Source organism: Thamnophis sirtalis, unplaced genomic scaffold, assembly GCF_051295495.1.
Source record: "Thamnophis sirtalis isolate CommonGarterSnake01/CBP01778 unplaced genomic scaffold, rThaSir2_p1.2 scaffold_1, whole genome shotgun sequence".
NCBI lineage: Eukaryota > Metazoa > Chordata > Lepidosauria > Squamata > Natricidae > Thamnophis > Thamnophis sirtalis.
The window spans coordinates 66,477,440-66,490,543 of record NW_028261381.1 but is presented as its reverse complement, the minus strand read 5'-3'; the positions used below and the strand labels follow the sequence as shown (position 1 = coordinate 66,490,543).

The window sequence follows — 13,104 nt, the reverse complement described above, 5'->3', positions numbered from 1 at the left end:
ATAGCTCTGACTCGTCTATGATTCCTAGGTTTCTCCTTTTTCTCTTTTTTTCTGATTGTGTTTCTTTCAATATCATTAGACATACAAGTGAATGGCTGAAGTCTTAAGGAAAGAGTAATGAATAACATAGCCATTTTAAAATTTCTCATTATGCATGATTCCCAGTTACAGAAATTAAATTTTTGGACCAAATGTTGACACAGCACTTTGTTCTCTTTCCAAATGCATCCCTACTGTTGTCTTGGGGATCAAAATTATTCATAGGGCATCATCCTAATCTTATTCTAAATAGATTTTACATTAAAATGTTTCTGGAAATTGGCTTTTAATTTTTGTTGCATTTACATCGTCCATGACATATTTACCTAAACAAAGCATTTTTCCTCTATTATGCTTAACTAATAGATTACTGAAAATGAGTTCCAAGGGATTATGAATAGTAAAGAAAATATTCATATTTTATAGCCTAAATCAGTACAGTACAAAATTACACTCATTTTTTAAACAAAAGGGAACCATTTGGCAAATTTAGGCAATGGATATTCTATTGTATATAGTATTTCTATCTCTATTGCGTGTTGGAAGAGCTATTTTTAAATAAATGAACCTGCCATATATTTATATAACTTTAAAATACTTTCTTTAGCTTGGTGCTCTACAAGTAGATTGGATTCCAATCTTTGATTCTTAGGCAGCATTGGACTTGAAATTCAGACTCCTATGGCATTAACTACAGCTCCATGAAGAGTTTAAGCTTTATTTTTACATTGCTGTTTTCACTTCCCTTGTCAAATGAAGTTGCTGCAATGGTCACAAATGAGAAGATTGGTTTTAAGTCACTTTTTCAGTGCAGTTTTAAGTTTGACCACTAAACAAATGGTTGTAAGTCGTGGACTAGCTGTACCTCACTTTTATTCACAGGAAAAGGGGCAAATAATGAACTTCTATCAGGTGTAGGAAGTTTGCACCCACCCCTCTCCTAGAAAATGAAATATTCTAGGAAATATTAAAAAAGCAGAATATTATACTTCCCTGGATGAGAAAAGGAGAAACATGCTCTTGGAAAGCAACCCCCACCTTTGTTAATAGCCCCAGAAAGACTGGTGCCAATCTATCTACAAGGCAAAAGGCTGAGCCAGTTTACCCACAAAAGACCTTCATCCCCAGGACCTGATAGGATTAGCCCTCAGTCAAGATCTAAACCAGGACAAAGTCATTGAACTATAACAGGAATTGCCCAAAGCCCCTTCATTACATCATCCAGCAAGATTCAACCAAGCCTGGGACTCAAGACAACCAACAGTTACCCCTGCATGGCCCCATGGGAGTCTGACAACCAATCATAATACATTTTTTGCACAGGAACAGGAAGCAAGTTGAAAGTCCAAGAGAGGGTATACATCTCTCTCTCTCTCTTCCATGTGCTCAATTACCCATGATGTAAGTGCATAGCTGTAATTTATGTGACAACCCATCATGATTTTGACAATATTGCAGTTTGCTGCATGTTTGTGGATTGCCCACTCCCCATATGCCTACTGATGGAAAAAAAACTGTTCAACTTATTACCATAAGTTGAGGTTTTTACAGATGACAACAAAAATGCTATTTTTGTTCCAGAGTATGGAATCCATCATTAAACAACTCAGCACCTGAAGTGAAGCCAATTTTTAAACTGTTTCTTAACATAATTTTATACTCTCATTATCATCAATGTACAAAACTATAAAGGCAGTCATACAATAAAAATCGTATCCCTCAGTCCAAAGTAATTTCCTCCTTTCTTTATAAAGTATATCAAAGAAAAAAGGCAGTTCAATTGCCATTAAGGTTTGGAAGTCCACTGCAATGAAAATATCTGCACACTTGTCTGTGGCAGAAAGGCCTGGCACCTCACTGGGAGGAAAGTGTTGCAAAATATCCAACTAGTGAACCATACTGTATCCAAAGAACCTTGACCTCTGATCCCTGACTGTCTCAACCGTCTTGGAATAAAAATCCGTTTCAGGCATAGAAAATCTAGAAACAAAAATAAAAATGCAAAAGTAGGTCATGTGAAAATATAGGATATTAACGTTTTGGGTAACAGATCCCCTCCCAAAAAAGAATGCCCCAAACTTTTAGGAGGCAAAAAACGGTTCTAGGGGGCACTCTAGTACACGTAGAAGGCGGCCACACGAAGGCGCGGAGTAAAGAGGCCACTGAGGCCGCAGCGACTTCCTTCGGAGCCTGAAGGCCTGACGAAGGGACATCAAGTAGGCCACTGTTCGGGCCCTCTCGTCGCTATGGAAACGGACGGGACGGGTATGATAGTACGCAGTGAGGTCACAGGGGGAGGGAGCGATACACGTAGGCGCGAGATGAAGGCGTAATCCGCGGCGGCCACTCGCGGAACTCGAGCGCTCCGAGCGCGAGGGGAAGAGGAGCGAAAGGGGCCAGAAGGCGCGCGTGCTCTCTCTCCCAGGGTCCGAGAGGCCACCTAGAATCGTGGGCGCGAAAGAGGGAGAAAAAAAAGCGCCGCCGCTCGCTCGCGGGGTTGAAGGGTGAAGCGCGCGCGCCTCCTCGGGGCGCGAGAAAGATTTCCCCCCACTCGCCGGGGAACCAAGCCGGGACAGGCAGCTGAAGAGGCGTGGAGCCGGGAGGGGGGGAAAGGAGGGAAGACCCACGCAAGACGATTGGGTAGGCGGTGTTTAGGACGCCTCCCACCAATCAGGTCTGTCGGAGGGGGTGGGGAAAGAGTTTGCCAGCCCCGGAGGCGTGTGCTTTTTGTAGCCTCCCCTCCAATCGGAACAGCGGCAGTCGCGGCTGAAGCCGGAGCAGCGCGCCAATCGCGGCCCAGCCAGTACTAGAGAGCGCGGAGTCGGGGATGTCCTACAAGCCTATCGCGCCTGCCCCCACCAGCTCAGGAGCCGCCGGCACCAGCAGCAGCAGCGCCAGTCCCGCCCCCGGAGCCCCGCCGGTCGGTAAGAGCCCCCGCCTGCCCGCCCGCCTGCTCTCTTCCCGCGCCCGACCACGGGTGGCCGGCTGGAAGCCGAACGGGGCGGAAGGCTACACGGCGGAGTCGCCTGGGGTCAGTGGCCGGCCCTAGAGGGTTGCCTCACCTCCCTCCCCCCACCCCCTCCGCCCTTTTCCTGGCAGGTTTTTCCAGGGCCTTCCAGAGCAGCTGGATAAGACAAGAGGGCTCTGGGGAGGCCGATCACGAAAGGGAAGAAGGGAAAAAGCCAGGTTGTATTAGAGTAGGAAAGAAACAAAATGAATGTATACTTTAAACAAAAGTTGGGGGAGGGGGATTTAAGCCGATTAATATATATGTATGTGTATAAAATATGCGGGTGTCTTATCACACTGATTCCTTTAAGGTAAGAAAGGGGTGGCGGTTAAAAAGAAAAGCGAACCCGCCCAGAAAAGTGAAAAGTTAACTTCTGGATGGTAAAAGCAGGGGGAATAAACAGAAGGGAAGCTCAGTCTGCATCTTTGCAGAGATTTCTTGATTATATTCGGTGTGGTGGCATAGAATTTGCAGTTTGTGCCAAGAGTAGGGAACTCCATTAAACCCGGTTGGATTTCTGTTTGAGCAATATAGGGTTGCATAATATCAGGTGAATCACGTTTTGCTAGGTTAGCAGTTCACTAGAGTTTAATTGAAAAATAAGCACAAGTTACAATTTTACTTACAACTCTGGCTAACAAGTTTGAACATAGCATAAGTGGCAGTGGCCTGGAAGAAGCAATTTTATATACATGAGGAATGGAACTGGATCCTGGGGTTTGCATTTCTTGTCAGTTTTTCTGACTGAGTGTTTCCTAGGATCTGGTTACCATGTTTAGAAACGGAAATTACTTTTTTCCTAGTACACAGACTACTAACTCTGTTCTTTGTATATATCTTGGCCTGGGTACAGAAAGTTCCTGGAGGTATTAGCTATGCTGATACCCTCCACCGTGTTCCTATGCTTCTTTTGACATACTTGAGTCTGTTATATAGGTTTGAAGATAAATATTGGAATGAATGTATGTACATTCTTGAAAAAGATTGAGATTCACTTCCTCATTGTATACTTACAGGATGTTAATTATTCATAAATAGGTGTGTAAACTAGAGCACAACAGGAAATTGTTTAGCTCAGTGATGAAGTATGTTCTTTGCATAAAGGACATTCAGGTTTTAGGCCATGATGTCCAGTTTGATTAAAAAGATAAAAACTCATATATAAAATGAAAAATTAGTGAAGAAAAAAATAGAAAAGAAACAATAAGAATGTAGCAACAAAAAGATGTGTGTGTCCATTTTTCAAAAATATGCAATATTTTGTTTTCCTATTAAGTTAAATTTAGTTCTTTAATTGTAATCTTTAGTCCCTTCTAGTTCCCTCTAGTCTAGTGTAACCTTCAAGTCCCGTCAAATCATTTTTCAAACAAAAACATTTTCCCATGGGAACACTTCTTACAACTAATTTCAATTTTTTTTCCAGATTTATCTGGACCCTTACACTGTTTGTAACTTTCCAAAACCAAAGTTCTTTTTTTTAAAAGATTTTTTTTAATTTTTGAATAAACACAGACAAACAAAACACAAAAAACACCACAAAACCATCTTCCATTACAAATTGTAGAAAGTGTGTCAATTGGTTACAAAAAACTTCCGTGCATCCCTTCCACAGTCATAACCTACAATTCATATCAAGTTAAATATTTTAAATCAAATATATTTATATATGTTACTATCATCATACCTCAACCTTCATTTGACTATAATTGTTTTTATGTCCTTTTATATAAAATATTCTAAAATTTAAAGAAAAACCACATAATGGCATTCTGTTAACTGTTTCCATTATCATCCGGTAACGTTACATCTTTATGACATGTTCTAAATAAAAAATTGATTATATTTAATAACAAAGTTTCTAAACCTCCTTTCTTAATCACTATTTACAATTTATATCCAATGTCCTTTTATCAAACCAGTACATATATATGCATTATTTTTAACTAAATTTGACTTAATTTTTTATTATAAGCTTTCATATATAACAGAATTTCTAAACTTCCTTTGATAGTCACCATTTGCAATTTATATCAAATTTCCTCTTATCAAATCAATACATATGTATATATTATCATTAGCAATTATTTATCTAACTATATCCATTATCACTTCATTTTTTACATAATGTCTAAATTTGACTAATTTTTTAATATAAGCTTTCATATATCAACCTGTGTCTTTCCAGTAATAGTGCGATCTTATGTCTTTTGCCATTTGTGGGATTAGTCTTCTGGTTGTTTCCTTAATCAGATTTGTATGGACTTCTCTTTGCAGCTTGTTGCTTGTTGCATATCTTATATAATGTTGAAACCCTCCATCTGCTTCTTTAATCAGCTTATCTTTGGTTATCAATAGTGCTTTTGACAAAATTTATCTCCTTAGATCCATCAATTCTTTTTTTCTCTTTCTATACCTTGAAATCTGGGGTAGAGCTCCTGTCCATCTATCTCCCCTTTCCATATTCCACTCTTTCCATTTCCAACCATGCTCAGTTCACAGTTTGTATCAACAATTATCTTGTCTCTCTGTTCATTTTTCCTTTCAGTTTTTAGGACTCTAACCTCCACTTTTTACAATTGATAAACATCTTCAATTTTTCCATCAAATTTTACTGTTTTCCAATCTGTTTTCCAATCTCTTCTCTATTTTCACTGTTACTTCTAATAATTTTTGAATTTCAAATATAATCTTTTGCAATGTTAAGGTTTCTTTTTGATATTGTGCCATTCTTCCAACTGGTAAACACTGACACTCTAGCATTCAAAACTTTTTATTAGATTTGACACAAGTTCATTTATAATCTTTCAAATAAGGCTTTGTTTCCATTTCTCTCCAGCTGCCAATGAAGCTCCCAAAGAACATGCTCCCATGCTCTTCTCCTTATCACTCTCTATAAACAAACTGAAGAACCTTGAAGTGCAAAGTCAAAATGATCAAAGTGAAAAAAGAAAGGGCAATGTTTCCAGGACTCAAGCCTCCAGCCTGCAAGTGGCAGTGTTACTTCGTTTCCCTCTGATATTACAACCCTCTTTGTATTTGTATTCCTTTTATGTCTTCATTATATCCCAGACTAAAAAAAAAACAAAATTCTTAAGTGAAAATAGAAAAAAAACACCATCCAAACCAGTATTATAAAGATAAAGAAAAAGATTTTAATCCATAGGTAAAAAAAGAAGTAGAAGAAGAAAAACTAATCCGTTCACTTTAAAAAATAGGAAATATTTGCAAAAATTCCATCCATAAAATAAAATTTTAAAAAGGATAACACTGTTTAATTTAGCTTTAATTTTATTTTGAGGCAGTCTCTTTTATAACAATAAGATTTCCTCACCAGATGGACACCGCTTTCCTCCCGTTCCGGAGCTGTCCGAACTTCAGCAGCTTTTGGCTGCGCTTCTGTTGCCGGCAACAAGAGATTCTCTTGGATCAATCAGGGACTTTGTGGTGTCCCTGAGATCAGCAAGACATACTCCTCCCTGTCACCATCTCTTCGGGACGGTTTAGGTCCAAACAGACCATCCAGCAGCAAAAGTATCGACTGCGATCTCGGAGCTCCGAGATCACACGTTGTGTTGTTGCGACGTCAGCTCCTGTCTCCTAAATCAAAGTTCTAATCACCCATTTACTGTTCCAATATTTTTTTAAGTCCTTAAATTTGTATTTAGATTTTATTTTGCTAGGGATTAAAAGAAATTCACCTAGTGTTGTAAAAAGGGTCAATTCAAAGAATCTTAATAGCTGAAAAGCAGTTAGCAAGCAATTTCTGAAAGTAATTAGAGAAGGAAGTATGGAAACCCAGTGTCATTAAAGTGCAGACCATGGTTTGAGCAAAGTTGGCTTTCCCTCGATTCCCAGGGCTGGAAACTGCTGTCTTGCATTCTTATGAGAGCAACTATCTGGAACAATTGTGGGTGATCTTAAGTCCTCTCTTTATCCAGAAAGGAATGATAAAATGCTGGTGTTCTCACTGTCACTTCATTCTGCTAGCAGAACAGTCTTTAGTTTGCCATTTTTTTCCATGGAAGTCTTCTTGAGTTAGATTTTAGATAGCAAATTAAATTATCACCCACACCATGGACAATCATAGGCAACCAGAATAATACTGTTGGATTTGAGCAATCTATCATGTAAACTTAATGTATTCTAGTCCATGCATTAGATTATTAACTGAATTTCCTACATGCTTGTATTAGATATATGCAGAACACTAATAGTTTCCAAAGAAACGAATCAGCAGACTTTCACTTTATAACATTTTCCTTTTCTAATTCTTATATCTTCAATTCAGGGAAGTTAATTGCATATCTGTAATTACTGTGCTGATATGGTTGTATAAAAAGCTTGTAAGTGATTTAAAGTGCTAGACATTTGGTAGAAACCCACTGCCTTTATGCTAATCAGAAGTATATGGATGCCATCATTATTGGATAGTGTTAAAGAAAATTGTATATGATATTTATAACAATTTTGAAAGGACATTTCTTGTGAAGAAATCAGTATTAAACCAACATCTGCAATAGTTTGCTTCACTTTGTAATAGCCATAGATGAATCATTTGCACAAATTAAAAACAGCAAGTGAAGTTGTTCAGAAGAGATATCCAAATTGTATGCAATCTTGGTAGGGGCCAACCTCAAGTAGTTATTTTTCTGGATTCTCCTGATCAAAGTAATTTATAGTTTTTTTATAGTTTATTATGATTTATAGGCCGCCCTTTTCCCTGAGGGGACTCAGGGCGGCTTACAGTACATGGGTTGCTGTCCTACTCCTTTACTTTCTACCGCACATTAATTTCAAATGATTCATAGTCTAAAAACATACCCTTTATAAGTGGCATAATGATACCCATTTTTCTCAATTAAGGACTCTGTATTTTCAAGTTTTCTATTTTTAGAAACTTGTCCTGAGTTGAATAGTTTTAGTAGACCATAATGTGATATAGGAATGATGAGTAGTTACCATTTATGTGTATATTTGTACTTTTTACTTGTTATTTGTCTATCATTTTATTCACAGGATTACTCATAAAATACTGAAATTATGGTCTACTTTTAGAGTTTCAGGCTCACATGGTTAGGATGAGAAAAGCAAGATGAAGTTGACAGCCAAGAATAATGGCTGAATTCAGATCAGTATAGAGCAGCAAGTTCTCAGTAAAAACCCATAAAATTCTGCTTTAAGTTATATATTAGGCTGCCGGAAGTTGAGTTAAAACCCACAAGCTACTGTGGTCAAGACAGAAAAGCCAGGGGGAAGTTGTCTGTTCACATTATAAATATCTTTTTGCTACTTCTGCCTCCATTTCCTAAAGAAGGCTTGCTGATACTTCCAAGAGATTTTATTCATTTATTTATTAAATTTGTAACTTGTCTCAGATAAGCAAGGCAAAATCAGTAGTTCATATAACTCCAGCAAAAACAAAATGTACACAAATAACAAGTGTGGGAAAAGGGAAGGGGGGGAAGGTGGCAACCTCATATAAAGTGAATTGCAGGAGTCAGCCAGATGGTAATGAAGATATGAATTAGCTGAGTCCCTCTGCACAAGGTAAAGGTGACAATTAGTTTGTCACTCAAGATAAGATTACACTGTCAATATAATATTAGAATCTAAAATAAGAGAGAAGATAAGGTGAAGCCTAAAATTAAATTTCTTTTCTTTCGATCCTAACGAAGGAATCAAAGATATAAAACATAATAAACATGCAAGAACAAGTATTTTATTCAAAGACTGGTAAAATAAGTTAAAATAAACTAATAGCTGCATTCACATATAAGCAGCTTTTTAAAAATGTATGTAAGTATATTTGCATTTTTAAATAAACTTTCTAGGATTAGAAAGAATGTAAGCTACATACAGTTGTGTAATGTACATAAATATTAACCTTGGCTTGGCAAGATGTGTACTAATCCAAGGAAATTCTGTTTTGTTAATGGTGAAAACATTAAATGGTTTACACTTTCAAGAATATAATTTTTTTTTCAGTCTCATTGTAAACTTGACCACATTCTCCAAATTTAAATTTGAAACAATTTAATCATAAAATGCTTAATATTCAAATAATGGTACTTATTCTAGGGAGACTATCAAAAATCTTCCATACAAAATTAATATATTTTAACTAGATGCTGATTATAAAAATCCTTTTGTGGCTCCAGGTTTGGTTTAATCTTTTCAGCTTCTGAATATATTATACTAATTCATGCATTTTTGAATATTAAAAAATATTTCCAAATAAGTGCCCCAAAGTTAAAGTAACATATTCAGATATATTGTGTAATTCTTTGTTATGTATTTATGATAGGAAGAAGAAATCATGTAATTATCATTTTCCTTTAACTCATGAAAAATTGCAAATTGGTTAATCACATCCTTGAGTTTAAATGAATGTTTTGAACACCAAAAACCAACTCTTTATGTAACTGATTGAGGTCTGGTGACTGATTTCCAAGATTAAATAATATATTGTTTTTCATCTATACAAAAATAGTTACACCCAATTCCCTTTCCCCTATTTTAGATTATAGACGTTGCCATAAAACTCTTCAGTTGTGTGATTTATGACAACTGTCCTGCATAATTGTTCAAATAGAAATGTTGTCATTTGAAAATCAAATTCCCATGAGCAGTTCAGAAGGCCTATACTGTAAATCTGATTCTGGATTTTTTAAAAACAAAACAACCTCTTAGTTTACTCAAAACAAACCCTTCCATTATTGTCTTAGTTGTTTCCATAAAGAGAAATAACAAAATTACAGTATTACCCCCTTACAAGAAGTCCATGAGCCCCAAGAATTTAGATTAAGCAGCGAGCTTAATGCCATCACTTATTTTTCAGCTACCAGTGTTCCATCCCCATCTGGTTCTGTCCCTGGAACATCTGCCCCCTTTCGACCTCTCTTCAACGATTTTGGGCCCCCATCTATGGGCTACGTTCAGGTGAGCACATAAGGATGAGAAGGGTCTTGCCCATTGATGGAAATAATGGAAGAAGGTTCCTGTTTTTGATTTCTGCTGTTGATCTTGCAGGCTATGAAGCCACCAGGTGCCCAAGGCTCCCAGAGCACATACACAGATTTGCTTTCTGTAATTGAAGAGATGGGCAAAGAGATACGACCTACATATGCAGGTAGCAAGAGTGCTATGGAACGACTGAAGCGAGGTAAGAAGCATCCTCATCATAGTATATGAGTACAATTACTCACTTTTGGGCAGTTACTCAAATTTGTCCTGTCAGAGACTGGCACTAGTTGAAATTTCTCAGGTTCCTTATAAGTTCGCATATATGTGGCTGACTTTCCCAGAAGTTCTGCAAACTTACCTCTTCTCAAATACAATGTTGCACAGTGATTAACAGATGGCTAATGTGGCAATTTCCATTTAACTCTTCCAAGTCATGACTTTTGAGTTTGTAATTGTTAGTTTAAAGTTCTAGTCTTCCTCAGGAAAGAATGAAAAGAACTCCCCAACCCTAAGGCCAGAGCTCAGTATTTCCAGCCAAATCAGTTCTCACTAGTGCAAATAGCTAGCCACAGTAGGAACAGGTAGAACCTGCTAGATTAGAATCTATACCCAGCAAGTATAAACCTAGCTTGTAGGGAAACGTTGATTTGTTTCTGCAAGACAGCTGTTGTATATATGCAATATGTTGTATAACTGCATTGCTGCCAGTTAGTGCCTGTACTTTCTGATTTATTCAAACCCACATATCTGCATTTTGCCTTACATCTTCTGATTGATCTTGAATTTAATTAATAAGATATATACGTTTTATATGGAAGATACTACAGTTGCAAATTATGTCACATTCTTTGTGGTTTGTGTTGCTACTTTGAAATCCATTATTCAGCATATCTTACTCCTGTGACTTTCTTTCTGCAGGTATTATTCATGCCCGGGCCCTAGTAAGAGAGTGTCTGGCAGAGACAGAGCGCAATGCCCGCACGTAACACTCGCTTTCCTCTTTGCACCACCCTTGGAGGATCCTAGCACTTTCCAGCTACTCAACATTTTAGAATCTGGAGTTTTCCCCTTCCTTTCAAATCTTTCTACCAATCAGTGTCTCAAGTCTTAGAACTGTGATCGCCTTCAAAGACCTTTATACCAATTGGCATCTAAGAATCTGAAGTATCTCCACTTGCATCACAGAACTTCCCGTCAATTGGCATTTTGGGAGTATATACAGAAAGCGTCCGTTGTCCATATCCTTGGTTTACTAGTCGAAATAATTGCTGGTGACAGGTTCTTTATCTTTATAAAATACATGGGGTTTTGGAATAAATAAAAATCTTTAGAATTTGGATTATCTCTTCTTCACTGTGCTTTTCTATTTTTTTTTAATGTGGTGAGGGAAATATTCTCTACCTCACTAAAATATTCCTGAAGGGCATGTACTGCAAGATATGCTTCCTTAGTAAAGCAGTATGAGGCCCTGTCTTCCTCTTGCAACAAGAGTCTCAACCAGCGATCATTGAGCCTGTATTGGAAAACTTGTAATAAAATGTTTCTACTCCTGTATGACTTGTTTTTGCTGTTATTGTATCAATGTTAGGAATACACCTATGTTAACATTTCATTTCTAAAACATTTTTTTCCAATAAACTAGGTTTCTGCTCTTCCCATTCTCATTGGGGCGAGAAGCTTTCATGAAGTAGTTTCATCTATTTGAAGTTGGATTTTTATTTCTAAAGTATTTCTATGCCCCTTCAACCATTCAGATCTAAGTGGCCTTAGAAGGAGAACACAAATTGCTAATGTAATGTGTTGGTTGTTATGTATATTATAACCATGATGAAACACCATCATCCATCCCAAGCATATTTTCAACTCACTACTTGGTTCTCAAATGCACTTTGAAAATGCCACATTTTGCAAAACTTTCTAAATATTAGGAATGACAGTAAAACTCTTTATTTCTGATATCATACTCCACAGCAAAGGAACTCCAATGAAAATGCTTGATCCAATTCCTCTCTTACCTCATCTTAGTGGAGGTTAGGACTCTCAGTACGCACTCCGCCAGCCTGACTTGGACATGCAGATTTTGCTTGGATATATGGTGTTGCAGATAACCAGGCCACAAGCTTAGAGAGAATTCCAGTAATCCAAAATAGGAAGTGACATTGACCTGAGCATGCATTGGCCTGGCCATGTCTCCCGTGGCAGTCAAAGCTAGGCAAAGGATCTCCAAGGCACAGTTTTTACTTGTGCCAATGGGAATTGAAAGTCCAGGAGAATCCCAGACTGTAAACCAGCTCTTCCTGGAGCAACTACTCTAAACGTGCTTGGCTTATGAACTGGGAATCACCCAGATTTTATTTAGAATAATTTCTTGGTGCCCAGGGAAGAGGGTATTAGTTGTAAGGAGGCCTAGATATTACTAGTGAAGCATGGGACTATAAGATTCAGTTGTGCTTCCTACAATATGTCTAGAAAGTATAAAATACAAGGGTGTTTAAACCTTCCCTTTTCCCGGTGTTTCCTTTTTTAGAAAAAGGATAGTTCATAGATGGTTGAAAAATAATATATGTCAAGAAGAGTAGTAGTTCAGGATGAGGAATTGTAGAAAAGTGATTGAGTGGGATGTATTAATCCCCTCCTACCTGCTGATCCTTTGCAGAGGAACTTTTTTAAACTATTGTTGAGATAAAAAGTATATGTCTTTAGATGTAAAATGTACTTCAGCCCTTAACTGCTATCTCTGAATATCATACAGAGTTGGCCATGGGGGAAAAAATGTGAATTTTTTGGTCGGAACCCAATTTGGTCGTGGTCAGAAGTGTTCGTGACCAGAGGTTCTACTGTACATAGCTCCTCTGAAGGAGATGGGCGGTCAAGAAATATTAAATAAAATGCAAAGCCCCACATGGCACTCCACAAGCTCAAAATATAGAACTGCAAATCATCTTTTTTGTCAGCAGATCTTCTGAATATATCAGGTATCAGTTGGATATCACGGGATAGATTTACCCCACAAATGCCCTCTAAATCTGAAATGTAGCATTAATCTGTAAGATTTTATTTTTGGAAATATCCCCATAAGTAATTGTTAGTTT

The 13,104-nt window shown here is 37.6% G+C and overlaps 1 protein-coding gene across 4 annotated transcripts; it reads left to right on the top strand.

The window, feature by feature from the left end:
* The first annotated feature begins 2,354 nt into the window (after window positions 1-2,354).
* On the top strand, window positions 2,355-11,566 carry CDK2AP2 (cyclin dependent kinase 2 associated protein 2). 4 transcript variants are annotated; one of them, XM_014063010.2, is made up of 5 exons: window positions 2,359-2,963; window positions 5,886-6,033; window positions 9,888-9,988; window positions 10,079-10,211; window positions 10,931-11,566. In XM_014063010.2, the coding sequence occupies exons 2-5, from the start codon at window positions 5,979-5,981 to the stop codon at window positions 10,996-10,998; spliced, it is 357 nt and encodes a 118-aa protein (XP_013918485.1). In that variant the 5' UTR covers window positions 2,359-2,963; window positions 5,886-5,978; the 3' UTR covers window positions 10,999-11,566. The 4 variants fall into 4 exon arrangements, with proteins under 4 accessions (XP_013918484.1, XP_013918485.1, XP_013918489.1 ...); XM_014063012.2 differs by having other exon boundaries at window positions 2,941-3,070; XM_014063009.2 differs by lacking the exon at window positions 5,886-6,033 and having other exon boundaries at window positions 2,355-2,963.
* Window positions 11,567-13,104: the final 1,538 nt, after the last annotated feature.